The 14,103-nt window shown below is 36.7% G+C and overlaps 1 protein-coding gene across 1 annotated transcript in view; it reads left to right on the forward strand.

Moving 5' to 3' along the window:
• SPEF2 (sperm flagellar 2) overlaps positions 1 to 14,103 on the forward strand; it is a 184,062-nt gene that overhangs the window by 15,982 nt on the left and 153,977 nt on the right. The window contains exons 3-5 of the mRNA XM_015139859.3: positions 7,449 to 7,701; positions 10,356 to 10,526; positions 12,663 to 12,803. Of these exons, the coding sequence (XP_014995345.3) occupies positions 7,449 to 7,701; positions 10,356 to 10,526; positions 12,663 to 12,803 (565 nt within the window). The remainder of the gene's footprint in view (positions 1 to 7,448; positions 7,702 to 10,355; positions 10,527 to 12,662; positions 12,804 to 14,103) is intronic.

The following is a 14,103-nucleotide window of genomic DNA, read 5'->3' on the forward strand; positions in this document are numbered from 1 at the left end:
GCAGTTTTTCTTTTTCAGCACTGTGACCATGTCATCCAGCTGCCTTCTGGCCTCCCTAATTTCTGATAAGTCAGCTGTTTATTTTATAGAGAAACTCTTGTATTTGATGACTTATTTTTCTCTTGATGCTTTTAAGATTCTCTCTGTCTTTGTCTTTCAACAGTTTGACTATAATATGTCTAGGTGTAGACATCTTTGTGACTAACCTACTGCAGTTCATTAAGCTTCTTGGATGTGTGGATCCCTATCTTTCATCACATTTGTGAAATTTTGGCCACTATTTCTCCAAAGATTATTTTTGTCCCCTTTCTTTCTCTCTCCCATATATTTCACCAATTATGTGTATATTGGTATACTTGGTAATGTCCTGTAGGTCTCTGAGACTTTGTTCATTATTAAATAAACTTTTTGTTACAGAACAGTTTTAGATTTACAGAAAAATTATTGACATAATACAGAAATTTCCTATATTGTACATATCTATTTGTACATATTGCTAGCATCTTACATTGGTGTGGTACATTTGTTACAATTAATGAGCCAATATTTGTATATTATTATCAAATAAAATCTATATGCCATTTAGATTTTTTTTGTAATTTTTTACCTAATGTCTGTCTTGTTCCAGGATCCCATCCAGCATATCATATCATATCTGCTTAGGCTCTTCTTGAATGTGATACTTTCTCAGACAGACTTTTCTTATTTTCAATGATCTTGACAGTTTTGAAGCATACTAGTGAAGTGATTTTCCCTCAGGTGGAATTTCTCTAATGTTTTTCTCATGATTAGACTGGATGTATGTGTTTTGAGGTTCTGGTCATTTTTCTTCATGCTTTTTTTTTTCCTTTCCTGAATAGTATTAGTTGACCTATCTTTGGGTTCTCAGATCTCGGATTCTTTCCTCTGCCAACTCTAGTTTGCTGTTGAACTATTATTGTGAATGTTTTTATTTCAGTTGTACTTCTCAACTTCAAAATTTCACTGTGTTCCTAATTTTATAATTTCTGTTTCTTTATTGATACTCTCTTTTTGTTGAAACAGTGTTCTCATACTTTATTTGAACTTTAACCATTTTCCCATTTACCCTGAGAGCACTAGCTGGCAGTGCTTGCAGGTGAAGCATTTACCTTGAGATAACTTTACCATGAAATATCTTGCTTTTATTATTGTTTTTGCATTGCTCTAGTGTTTTGACTTTGGAAACAAAAGGCATCATTCTATTTACAGGATTCTATTTTTAGCAGTAGTATTTCCATTTACAAAATGTAGTATTTATCGATCACCAAAAATATCAAATCCCAGAAAACATAGCATTCCTATGTATAACGTTAACATCGTTCTCCAACAGTTGTTGGCCAAATATTTATTTGGTGAATCCAGTTTTTCCAAAATACATGATTCTGATGATTCTGGTGTTTGTTCTATTTAGAAATCATTCCAAGAACAGTCTTTATGTTTTATTTTCACATTGAAAATTAGTCAGATTTGCTTCAGCCTCATAGAATGTGTTTATGTAAAATTAAATGAGCACTGGCAGTGAGCTGCACTTTTTTTTTTCTAAACAGGAAGAGGGTTTATAAACATAGTTTATTTTCCTTTCTTTAACATATTTATAATAGGTCATTGCAGGTCTTTGTCCAAGACTTCCCCACAGAGTTTCTATTCACCTTTTTTTTCCTTGTTTATAGGTCATACTTTCTTGTTTCTTTGTGCGTCTCATAATTTTTGAAAATTGGACATTTAAAACAATATAATGTGTCAATTCAGACTATTACATATTCCCAGAGTTTGTTGTTGTTGCTGCTGCTTCTGCTTTTTGTTTGTTTGTTTGTTTGTTTGTTTGTTTGTTTAGTAACTCTCCTGGACTAATTCTGTGAAGTCTATATTCTCTCTTGTATACTGCACCTGAAGTCTTTAGTTGATTTGCTTAGTGGTCAGCAATTGAACAGAGATATCTTTTAACACCTTGGACCAATACATTTTCCTTTGCTAAGAAACTCTATGAGTGGCTTATGGCATGTTTTCAATGCTCTGGCAGTTTACAACTTTCCCTTAGCCTTTACTTCCTGCTTATGCAACATCTCAAAGTCAGCCAAAGGTGAGAGATTTGGACCTCCTCATGTCTTTCCTAGGCATCCATACATTCCTACACATGCATATGGCCTCAGAGTCCCTAACAGACATCTCATTCATAGGTTTTCCTTTTAAGTTTTTGGCCAGGCTCCTCTTTGTTCCAATTGGTTTTACTGTCTCAGGTAACTGTGATTATAAACAATTGCTATGATTGTTTTTTCCTAACACCCTTGGGATAGGACTTTTTTCAGTGAGTAAGCTCTATTAGGTCAAATAATGACAAGGTGTGAAAATGGGGATTTTCACAACACTACTGCGTTAAATAGTTAAATAGCAACACTCTGGACCAGGTGTGGTGGCTCATGCCTGTAATCCTAACACTTTGGGAGGCCAAGGCGGGTGGATCACCTGAGGTCAGGAGTTTGAGACCAGCTTGGCCAACATGGTGAAACCCTGTCTCTGCTAAAAATACCAAAAAATTAGCTGGGCGTGGTGGTGGGCACCTTTAATCCCAGCTACTCGGGAGGCTGAGGCAGGAGAATCTCTTGAACCTGGGAGTTGGAGGTTGCAACGAGCTAAGATTATGCCGTTGCACTCCAGCCTGGGTGACAGAGTAAGACTCTGTCTCAAAAAAAAAAAGCAACACTCTGAAGACAGGACTTCAGAGGCACTTCAAATTTGTCTGCTGCTTTGATGACTGCTAAACTGCTGGTTTTTATAGCTGCCATGGTTGTAAGTCTGCTGGTGGTTTTCACAGCCGCCATGGAGCTAGGGAGAGGGGTATGGACATGGAGCAAGCTAAAATGACAAAAAGCTCTCTGTCCTTACCACTATTAAGCAACTTTTCTTAAATAAATGCTCCTTGAGTTGTTGCAAGCTTTTAGCTAATTTCCAGAGTTATGAAAAAGTTGATTTTTACAATTTTTTGTCAGTTTTATTGTTGTCTTTAAGGAGGACTAGATTTTTGGAGGTTCTCGCTCTGCCATTTATGAAGATCTACTTCAAATCCATAATATTTTAACCTGATACTTCCTGCTCAAGTACTTCTTATTTTTGTTTGTCTGAAATGATAGGCCTTTACGAAGCTGCACCTGTGTTATAAGACTTCTGAGCAAAAGAATCTCTGATATTTTCATGCTAGAGGAATTATTCTTTCATAATCTAGATTATCCTAGTTGTATATATAGTAACTGTATGACACAAAAGAAGCCATAGATTAGAACTATACTATCATACCAAATAAACCCTGTTTTGCTAATCCCATCCAATTTCTTGACCTTCTGGTGTACAGGGTAACATCCTAACCCATACCTACATCTCATATTACACATCTCTTCCTCAAGGGCATGACATATAAATTATTTGTTAGCCCCGGCTCCCCACTCTGCCTCACCTCTCAGCCCTTCGCTCCCTCTGTTCCTAGCTTTGCTGCTGCCAATAGAAGCTGGATTAGCCTCCAAGGTATAAGAATGCCAGGGTAGGTAGGTCAGTGTCTATGCCCTCCTTTTCTTTTTTGTGATTTCTCAGGAGTTCTTATACGTATAGATTGATGTGTTATGACTTGCACATAACCAGATGTCCAATCCTTTTGTTGTTGTTGCTGTCTATCCTTTTATGAAAGTTAGAAACTCAACCTACACATTTAATTTTTATAACACTGATCATTTTGTTGTCAGTTTCTTCATCTGTGTTTCTTTCACATTGCACAAAACACCATGAAGTTAGGGGTGTTAGGTTATTTTTCTTTATATCTTTAGGGCTTAACAGAGGCCTGGTACATATTTAACTTTCAGTCAATGTTTTTTTAAATTAATGAATGCCTACATTTCCTAGTAAATTCTCCAGATAGAGACCTTGTTTAGACTTCCCACCATGAAGCTAAAACTCTACACTTATATCTCTAGGTGTGATATCCCCATCAGCTTAAGAAATTTGAGTGTTCCGGTCTCTGTCGCTCTCAAGGTCATGGCTTTATAAGGTGCTTCTCAGTGTGACCCTCATTCACCTTTCCAGCCACATTTCCCATTAACCTAGAATCCTAACCTAAGCTTCTCTGGTCCACACACACATCATATGTTTTTGTTATGCCTTGCACCTTTGCAGATTAATGTTATTTTTTCAGTTGTACCATGAGAAACTTGTGTTTATTCTGAAGTGCCAGCTAAAAATCTATTCCTTCTCTAAACTCTTCTTTTACTTTCTTAGATTTAGTCCCCCTTTTCTCTTTGTTCTAACAAAACTTTGGACATCCCTTTCCTTATTACATTATCGTTATCAAGTTATAATTATTTATTTATATATCAGTTCTTATCAGAGTGCCTGCCACATGAAGGAGACCAAACAATGTTTGATGAATGATAAATGAATGTTTACCCCTCAACTAGATTGCAAAGATCCTGAAAGTTGCAGAGTGTGTTTATTCTTTGTGCTCCAAGCATTGTCCTGGTCCATAGCAGGCTTATAATATTGTTTCCAATGAATAAATGAGAGATATCAGAGAGGATATCTGCTTAACCATGGAAAAGTTAAAAGACCATCCTGACCAGATCGCAGATGCAGTGTTTCAGGTGTACCAAAGTGGCTGTTGTAGGCAGGACCACAGAGGGCCTTTTGTGAAATGGAAAAAGGGTCCCCATCTGGCTGGAAATGACTGTAAAAATGCAGGCCTTGGTGAACAGAAAGCCCTTTTTACAAGGAAAAAGGAGCCACATTTTTGATGAAGCAGTCTCATGCCAGGAACAAGGCTTAGCAATCTGAACAGAGGGTAGATTTCATACTCTTGTTCCACCTTTGGACAGGTGTGTGTCCTTTGTAACAGCCCTGCTTGTCATATACTACAAAGGACTAACTTTCTTTCTCACCAAGAGTCACTGCATTCCTTAATGTGGGAAGAGGGTCCTACTTGTATTAAGAACCAAATATCCATCTTCAATTCTTGGAACAACCCATTTTTCTCCCCAGGGCAGATGATCTTTTAAATAAGACAAGGATCAGTACATCTTATGAGTATGACCTTTGTAATGGTATATTTGGTCGAGAAAACAATCCCTTTTTTGTCATAGCCTAATTTTGAGGCAACTGGTACCAGGGCTTATGATTTGGGGATATTATCTAACACTTAGTTTATTTAGCTTAAAATGTAAACTGGAAATATATTTTGTAAATAACGTTATTCATCTTGGAAATAATTTAATTCTAAGAATACTCATCTAACTCTGAAAGAATTCCCTGATTTTGAATATTTTTATTCCTTCACAAATAGTGAAACTTGAGAAGATTTGTTTTTTTTAAAGTAAATAGTCAAGACAATTTCTGGGAGGGCAGCTACCACTTGCCTTGTAAGAGGATGTATTCCCTCACCAGATGGCAAGAAGGGAAGGAGACAGGTAGTCTCTTAGCAAGTAAGGATTGCTATTAGAGAGGGAAAAGTTTTTCCTAACACACATTTCTTAATAGCCTCAGAGGTCATCGTTTACCTCATATGCTCTGTCTCTAGAGCAAAGATGTCCCAGTGGTTTTTCCGTGTTCAAAAAACAACTGTTGATTATCCTGCCATTCTGATTCTACCCGTGCTTTAACAAGAGTAGGCTTCCACCAATTTACACACAAGTTCTGTTCCCCAAATTTGATTGATTAGAAATACGTTTCCAGAGAGAAGTATTATTAGACCTGTGCACTTTGGCCAGTTCGTAAAATACATTTAAACCCTAGTAGGTAACTGAACTATAACATTAACAGGCTTGTTAACTGCATTCTGGGAGCCACATGATACAAGTGAGAGAAAGAGAAACCTCTTCTTTTTCTTGAGTGCAGGGCTAAGCTTTGACAAAATTTGGAAATGGGTAATGTTTGCTTTTGGACTCTCCCTCCTGAATTAGCATGCCCCTAAAATCTGTAGCCCAAGGTTATATATAACCCAGACCAAAGCTCTGACCGATCGCTCTCAGTTCACATCTTTCCAATTATGTGTAGTGAGCGAAGCACACAAGACTCCTAGGATGGGAAGGGTGTGAAAGGACAACTATGATGGAAGATCAAAAGGGGTGATAGATGCCTTTCTAGAGAATGGAAGCACATGTCATTGATTTGACTATCTTCTTTGACAATCATATTCCTCAAAACATGGTCTGCTTTACCTGAGTCATTATAGACAAATGTTGTATCTCCAACTGTATGGTGATTTGTGGAGAAACGGATTGTAAAACTGGACCTGAGAAGACCTTTAAAAAAGTATATTTAGTCTCATGCTGAGAAGGTTTTCTTGTAGCATGCAATATCTCTTCTTGTCTCCTCTGAGGCCTGTTTCTCTTTTATTAATTTAAAATATTTTATTTGAAGTTTGATTGATGCAGCATAATATACTAAATATACGTTGCTAAATATTTCTGTTAAAAGAGTTATTAATACACAGAGGAAACAGGACAGTAAGTTACACCACGTGACCAGAACATGAATTCAAGATATTGCATCACTATTTTTGTTGACATTGGCCATCTCGTGGTGCTGGCTCCTCATTCATATTTAGAAATCACTCTTATATTTCCTCAGCTCCACATCCTTTTAGAGGATGGGTGCTTTTAGGTTAGATTGTAAGAGGCTCAAAAACATGCTAAGGCCGGGCACGGTGGCTCAAGCCTGTAATCCCAGCACTTTGGGAGGCTGAGATGGCAGATCACAAGGTCAGGAGATCGAGACCATCCTGGCTAACACGGTGAAACCCCGTCTCTACTAAAAAAAAATACAAAAAAATTAGCCGGGCGAGGTGGCAGGCGCCTGTAGTCCCAGCTACTCGGGAGGCTGAGGCAGGAGAATGGCGTGAACCCGGGAGGCGGAGCTTGCAGTGAGCTGAGATCCGGCCACTGCACTCCAGCCTGGGCGACAGAGCGAGACTCCGTCTCAAAAAAAAAAAAAAAAAAATGCTGTAAGATGTTATACATGCTTTGTCTATATATGTAAATGTATGTTTTCTTTTCTGTAAAAAAGGTTCCATAGCTGTCAGATTTTCAAAGGTATCTGTGATTCAAAAACAAAAGATTTAGAACCACTACCTGAATGCAATCTCTTGAGAAATTGTATACTAGGAACAGTATATCAAGTTTAGGTGTTGTGAATTCTGTATTCACTTCTGAAGAAATTCTACTGTCAATTTAGGGCAGAAAATTTTAGTGTAGTCATTTAAGAGAAATGAATGCATGGAGTTCAGGTAGGCATGGTCAATAAAAAATCTCAATGTATTTACATTAGAGTGGTTTTACAGAGGAATGATACGGCTAAAAGAACATGAAATAATTCAAAATATTAGATAATAATATTTCTGATGTTTGTTGTCTTTAATGCCAATGTCTAATTATGTAAAATATTTTACTGTCCAGGGTTTCAAGTGCCAAACTTAATAATTTTTCTCGCTTGGAGCCAACACTTCACCTTCTGGGTGTGCAGTTTGATCAGAATGTGGCCCATGGCATCATCACAGAAAAGCCTGGGGTGGCAACAAAGCTGTTATATCAATTGTACATTGCTCTTCAGAAAAAGAAGAAAAGTGGACTGACTGGAGTGGAGATGCAAACCATGCAACCTCTGACAAATTTAAGACTTCAACACATGAAAAGTGAAACTTTTCGAGAGGTAGGTACATAAAAAAGCGTAATAAGCATGTCACAATGTAAAATTTGATAAAGAGAAATGACAATGATATTGAATTCTCAAAGAAACCTCATTAGGCAAATATATCCCTTACATATGTTACTGGCCATACTTGGGTTTTATTTTATATTAATATTTTGAATTTATTTAGCCATTTTTGATGTCTCTCTCTATCCTATCCATATTGGCAATAGCTTATCAAACTCTTTTCCTAATTTCCAGTACTTTTTGTTGTTGTTGTTGTTTTAGAGAGACAGGGCCTTGCTTTTTTGCCCATGCTGGTCTTGAACTCCTGAGCTCAAGCAGTCCTCCTGCCTGAGCCTCCCGAGTAGCTAGGACTACAGGCCTAATACTTTTTGTGCCTGCTCCTCCCCTGCTGTTTCTACCCCATCATATCTGCCCAGATCTTATCAGCTACTGCAACAACCTGCTAAAATGTCTCTCAATCTCCCGGATAAGTCAATCAACTGCTAAGTGAATCCTCCCTAAATTTTACTTTTATTGGATTCTTCTGCTCAGAAACCTATTTTGACTTCTTTCTAGTCCTCAGCATGGTATTTCTTTCTTCTATGTTAATTGACAGTCTGTCCTTAAATATGACTGTCTATTCCTGCTTTTCCTTCCCTCACACCCAAGCTCACCCTTCTCATCTCTCCTCTTCCCCAAACTGTTCCTCATGAACTGTGCAGCCCAGTACACATGGTTTCTTCCTTTGGAACTCTAGAGTGTAAGTAATTCTCACTCTCTTGGTTTTACCCTCCTGATACTGATATTGTTGGCTAAGTATTCATTATTTATTTGTCATATGACCGTACCAGATTTTTAGTACATCAGACTTGATGAGTATGTCTAGTACAATGCTTCAAACGTTGTAAATACTCATTAAATGTGTTATTGACTAATTGATACGACTTTTTAGTTGACAATTCTCTCCCGTTCTTATGCATTTCCTATGGCAAATGAAGTGTGTTAACTTTTACAGGCCTCTGGAACAATCATGAGTGCTGCACTCATGCAAAATAGTAAATATCAGTGGATAGAATTATATTTTTAAATTTAATTTTTGAAGCAGCAATGACATAATAGATATGAGGGCCATCTCCATGTTTATATTTGTCCATTCTTCATGGATATCATTATAAGTCTAGTAGCAGAATGGACTCAGCACTCCTTGAGAGCTAGAAATTAGATTAGGCTTAATATGAATAATTTAATATTGCATTCAGCCTCCTTCACTTGCAAGCTGGTTAACATTGAGTGAGCCTCTAAACAACTCTCAGCTTCAATTTTCCCAACTATAAAAACAGGATGCTTATTTCTACCTGCCTCAGAGTTCAGAATTGGACATTTTTGTAGCTTCAAGAAGAAGAGTGGACTAACTGGAGTGGAGTTTATATATAATAAAATGTAAAGCGGTCAACAGTGGCAAGTGCTATAAGAGCTGTGTAGATGAAGACAAACAAGAGCCTATTAGCTCATTTGATGTTGGTCATGGGTGAACTTCCAGAGTCAATAATTCATTCACTGAACAGATATTTATTGGGCTCCTACTTTTTGTCAAGCACTTGCACAACAAACACACTGGAAAAGCCCCAACCCTCTTAGAGCTTACATATTAGGGAGAGAAAAATGTTTCATTAGAGTGATATGGATTGCAGTGAGTTGAGAAGGACTTTGGAAATGAGGAAGAGGGTAGCATAGATTATTCTTTCAAGAAATGTGGAGGTAAAGAAGAGAACAGTAGGAAAGAAAAGCTCAAGTGAAGTATGAGATTGCTTGTTTTATGGACCTAGAGACTGGGGCCACTTATCAGTTGAGAAAAAGAGTCAGTGGCAGGAGAGATGAAAATGGTATGAGGACCAGATGGTAAGAGGCCCTCTGGGGACGGAAAGAGGAATATACAATCAATGGTTCATGTGGAAGAGATGATATCTATCGTAGGAAAGAAGTAGAGATACCGTCTTCTTTGATACTAGATGAGAAGAGATGCAGGTAATATCAATAAGGTTGAAATTTATTGAATGGCATGCCTAGTGATGTGCCAAGCCCTGTTTCAGGTGCTTTGTTAATATTATTTTACTTGATCTTCACAACAGCCATAAAAGATAGGTACTTTCATTAATCCCATTTTACAGAGGATGAAACTAAGACATAGGTGGATTAGGTAACTTGCCCAATTTTATGCAGCTAGTAAGTGGGAAAGCTGAAACACAAACCTAGGAAGTTTTAATGTTTCTTCACTTTTTACTAAGCAGTGGCTAAGCAATGAGAAGAATTGAGCTTCTTATATTATCTCGTATATGTTAAAATTGGTTTAATGAAATTATTTTTGCAAAAATATATTTCCAAGAATATAAATACCACTTATTGAAAATTAAACTCAGTGTAAAAAGTTTAACTATAAAAGTATATACGAGGCTATTTTGTAAGAAGGAACACAAAGGATAATGTTTTTGTAATTGCACTTACATCAATTAAAAATATGAGTAATTGGAACGGGCTTGAATTTAGCTTAACTATCAACAATAGTAATTTAAAGAATTTCATTTTGAAGACAAATTTTATTTGTGCTTATAATTAACATGTGCTTTTTATTCTCTAATAACAAAATCTTTTGAAATGCTTTTTTCATTTAGAGACTTAGACACATGATCCCACGTCAAACTGATTTCAATCTGATGAGGATTACATACAGGTTTCAAGAAAAATATAAACACGTGAAAGAAGATCTTGCCCATTTGCATTTTGAGAAACTTGAAAGATTTCAAAAACTCAAGGAAGAGCAAAGATGTTTTGATATAAAAAAGGTTCTATAGAACTATTTTTTCAGAAATTCATTAGTGCATAGTATACAGTTTGTGATTTATGCCTATAGTACACATTGCATAAGCAGTAGTGGAGCACAAGTTGCACTTTCCTGATGCATGACTTTGTCCTGCCCTACTCTCACCCTTTCTATCTCTCCCCTGCTCCTTTTCTCCATCCTGACTCTTGCTGACTGTCCCCTCTACTTGTGACTGAGAACAAGAACTGCCATCCTGTGGAGTGGCAAGATAACTGCATTACCTTCACTGGTAGAAATCATTGTTTCAGCTGCTTTAGGGATGGAGGGTTGCTACTAGCTACCCCATTGGTCAAAGGCACTTGCCATTGTCACCACTGAGGGAGATAGATCAGACATTGTCCCCTCGCTTTCTCCTCTTTTGCAACCTTTAGTCCTGCCCCATTTCTCTGTTCTTGGAAATGTGAGGTAATCCTTTGCTTGCTTACCTTTTCAATCACCTTGAACAACTCTTAACTTATTTCTGGCCCTTGCTTCTTGCTTTGACTAACTCTCTGCTCCTTCTCAAATTTCTTTAAAACTCTTTAATGATCTTCTGTGCCTTTGTGGATGAGAGAATAATGGTACATGGAATCATTAAAGATTTTTAAGAGTATTTCAGGTGACTGGGTATATGGAATGTGTAAACTACAGGCAAAAGAATTATGTAGTTCTTCCCATTGCCCTGTAAAATCACTTTTTAAATTCATGGATTTATTTGGAATGATAAGCAATTCTATTCTGAACATAGTCAGCTCTTTGTAGGGAAGAATGAAAAGATGACAAACAAACTGGAAGATCACTTGCAAGCTGGTTAACATTGAGCCAGCCTCTAAACAACTCTCAGCTTCAATTTCCCCAACTGTAAAAACAGGGATGCTTATTTCTACCTGCCTCAGAGTTCAGAATTGGATGTTTTCGTAGCTTCAAGAAGAAGAGTGGACTAACTGGAGTAGAGTTTATATATAATACAATGTAAAGCAGTCATGTAATTCTATGACTTGCCAGAGGGTAAATAAAGGATTATATTTCCCTTTGGTGTCACATGATAAAGAGAGAACGCACTCTTAAAGTAGTGTTTAAGTTGAGGCCAATTGCAGTGACTCTAATTTATGTGGAATCAGCCTGTCCATTAGTGCCAAGCCTAATGCAGACGGTCTCCAAGAAAGTTGAGAAAAAGGAAATATAATACCATTAAATATTCTGAAATAAATTATGTTCAAAATGATCATAGGGAACAAATAAGGCAAAAGGGAGACCCTGTGTCTTCCTGGTTTTAAGAAAAAAAGATACACATATTGCAATTAAATAAATATTCGTATTTTAGAAAATGAAATGAAAATTGTCTATTATTTAGGCCTTTTTAATGGTAGATTGAAATTTTTTATCGTTGGACATGGGAACTAATGATCATATTAGTTCTAATATAATGTATTAGTAGTAAAGTCATGATTAGTTTCACATATTACCTCTTAAATCATTTAAAATACTTTATCTGATTTTCAGTCACTTTTTCTTTTCAGTTACATTCTCCTGCTTATATTCTTCTTAAAATAACTACTGCCTACATACAGAAGAGATGATCCAATAATTATATCACATAATTTAGTGTTAATTCAATGTTTGAGGTTGCCCCTGAACTCATTGTTAAAGTGTGACTGGGTTTTGGGGAAGTTTGTCATTTTTATTGGGTTTCCCAGGAGCCCACCTAGAAACTGTCTCCTAGATAGAATTTTCTAATTGGACCATCTTCAGAGATAGAATTTTTTTCTTCCCATGCTTGGTAAGGTCATGACAGTAGGATTGGGAAAGAATTATACTCTTATTTAGATTTGGGACATCTTTATTGTCCTTTTAGTATCAGCACACAGAATGAAAATACAGACATTTGATAGATACAATTTTCAGATTCCAGAATTGTGTTTTAACATCATACTTTTCAGAGTAAGTCATATTGACACGTGCTTCTTAACATTACACAATTGTGACACCTAGTCCCTTGGCTAATTGCTGGGTTCTGAAAATTTCAATAGATAAATTTTATATATTTGTACCTATGAGTGTATTATATTGCTTATTCTGTTATTCTGAATCACTAAAGTAATGTATATGGGATATTCAGCAATACTTAAACAGAAGACGACAAAATGAAATAATGGCCAAAATCCAAGCAGCTATTATACAGATTCCTAAACCTGCATCAAATCGTACTTTGAAAGCACTCGAGGCCCAAAAAATGATGAAAAAGAAAAAAGAGGCAGAGGTAAGTGATAATCCTTTAATAGTGTGCTGTGTTTGTCTTAACTAAAGAGTAATCTCCCCTTGAAACATATAAAGAGACCTTCCAAAACTTCACACTTGCTTTCCAAATTATCTCTGACTTTGTCCTTTCTCATTCAGAATTCCTCTACTATATGCATATTCAACTCATTTTATATTCTTATTTGTTCAGAACGAAGAATATAGCTTTAGGCCAGCAATGGCAAACTCCTATTAAATGGCAGTCTGGACTCCTATGTTGAAAAAGATTCTGTGGTCAATAACAAAGTAGGTCAGAATGGGTGCATACATATGCCATTCCTACTATATACTTTTACTCAATTCCTCATCATACCACACTATTTTTCTATAAATCCCAGGAATGGTAAGTGACTTATTGCTATCAGTATATTTAAATTTAAGATACCTATACCAGTGACATTTTACTAGACCACACCAACTGTCAATCATTTCAGTAAGATGCAATCTGATTATATTTCCCAGGAGAACAATGTTACAGTTCAGTTTGATACAAATTCCTGCAATTCACACTGCATACTGCTACAATGATGATTCATATTCTCTCATGTGACCTATAAAGATGATTAATAGCTACCATTTATTGAACATGCGCTGTATATCAAGCTGTGGATTGGACACTTCACATTATCTTTAATTTGTAAATAACTCTCTAAGTAGGGTATTATTTTTCTGGTTTTGTAGATGAGGAAACTGAGACCCAGGTAGTTGACATGTTTTACCCAGTGGTAGTAAAGCAGAGACTGACAGATCTCTCTGATTCCTATATCCATTGAGTTTTATATTAATTCACATTTTTTTGTTTTTTAAATATTAACAAAATATTCTGTACTTGGATTGTAAAATTACCACCTACAGAGGCTTTCATCTGATTCCATTTCCGTATCTATCTCTCGTATGTCCCTGAGTTGATTAAAGTTTTTTTTTTTGTTTTTGTTTTCCTTTTTTGACACGGTCTTACTCTGTTGCCCAGGCTGGAGTGCAGTGGTAAAATCATGGATCATTGCAGCCTCAACCTCCCAGGCTCAAGTGATCCTCCCGCCTCAGCCTCCTGAGTACCTGGGACCACAGGTACGCAAGGCTGGTCTTGAACTCCCGGGCTCAAGCAAACCGCTGGCCTCGGCCTCCCAGAGTATTGGGATTACAGGTGTGAGCCACTGCACCTGGCCTGATTAAAGTTTTTAAAAAAATGTTTGTAAAACACAAAGGTGAGCTAAAGTTAAACTTCAGATAACAAATTAATAGTGTAAATATTTAAATGTTAC

The sequence above is a fragment of the Macaca mulatta genome, chromosome 6 (assembly GCF_049350105.2).
Source record: "Macaca mulatta isolate MMU2019108-1 chromosome 6, T2T-MMU8v2.0, whole genome shotgun sequence".
In the NCBI taxonomy this organism is placed as follows: domain Eukaryota; kingdom Metazoa; phylum Chordata; class Mammalia; order Primates; family Cercopithecidae; genus Macaca; species Macaca mulatta.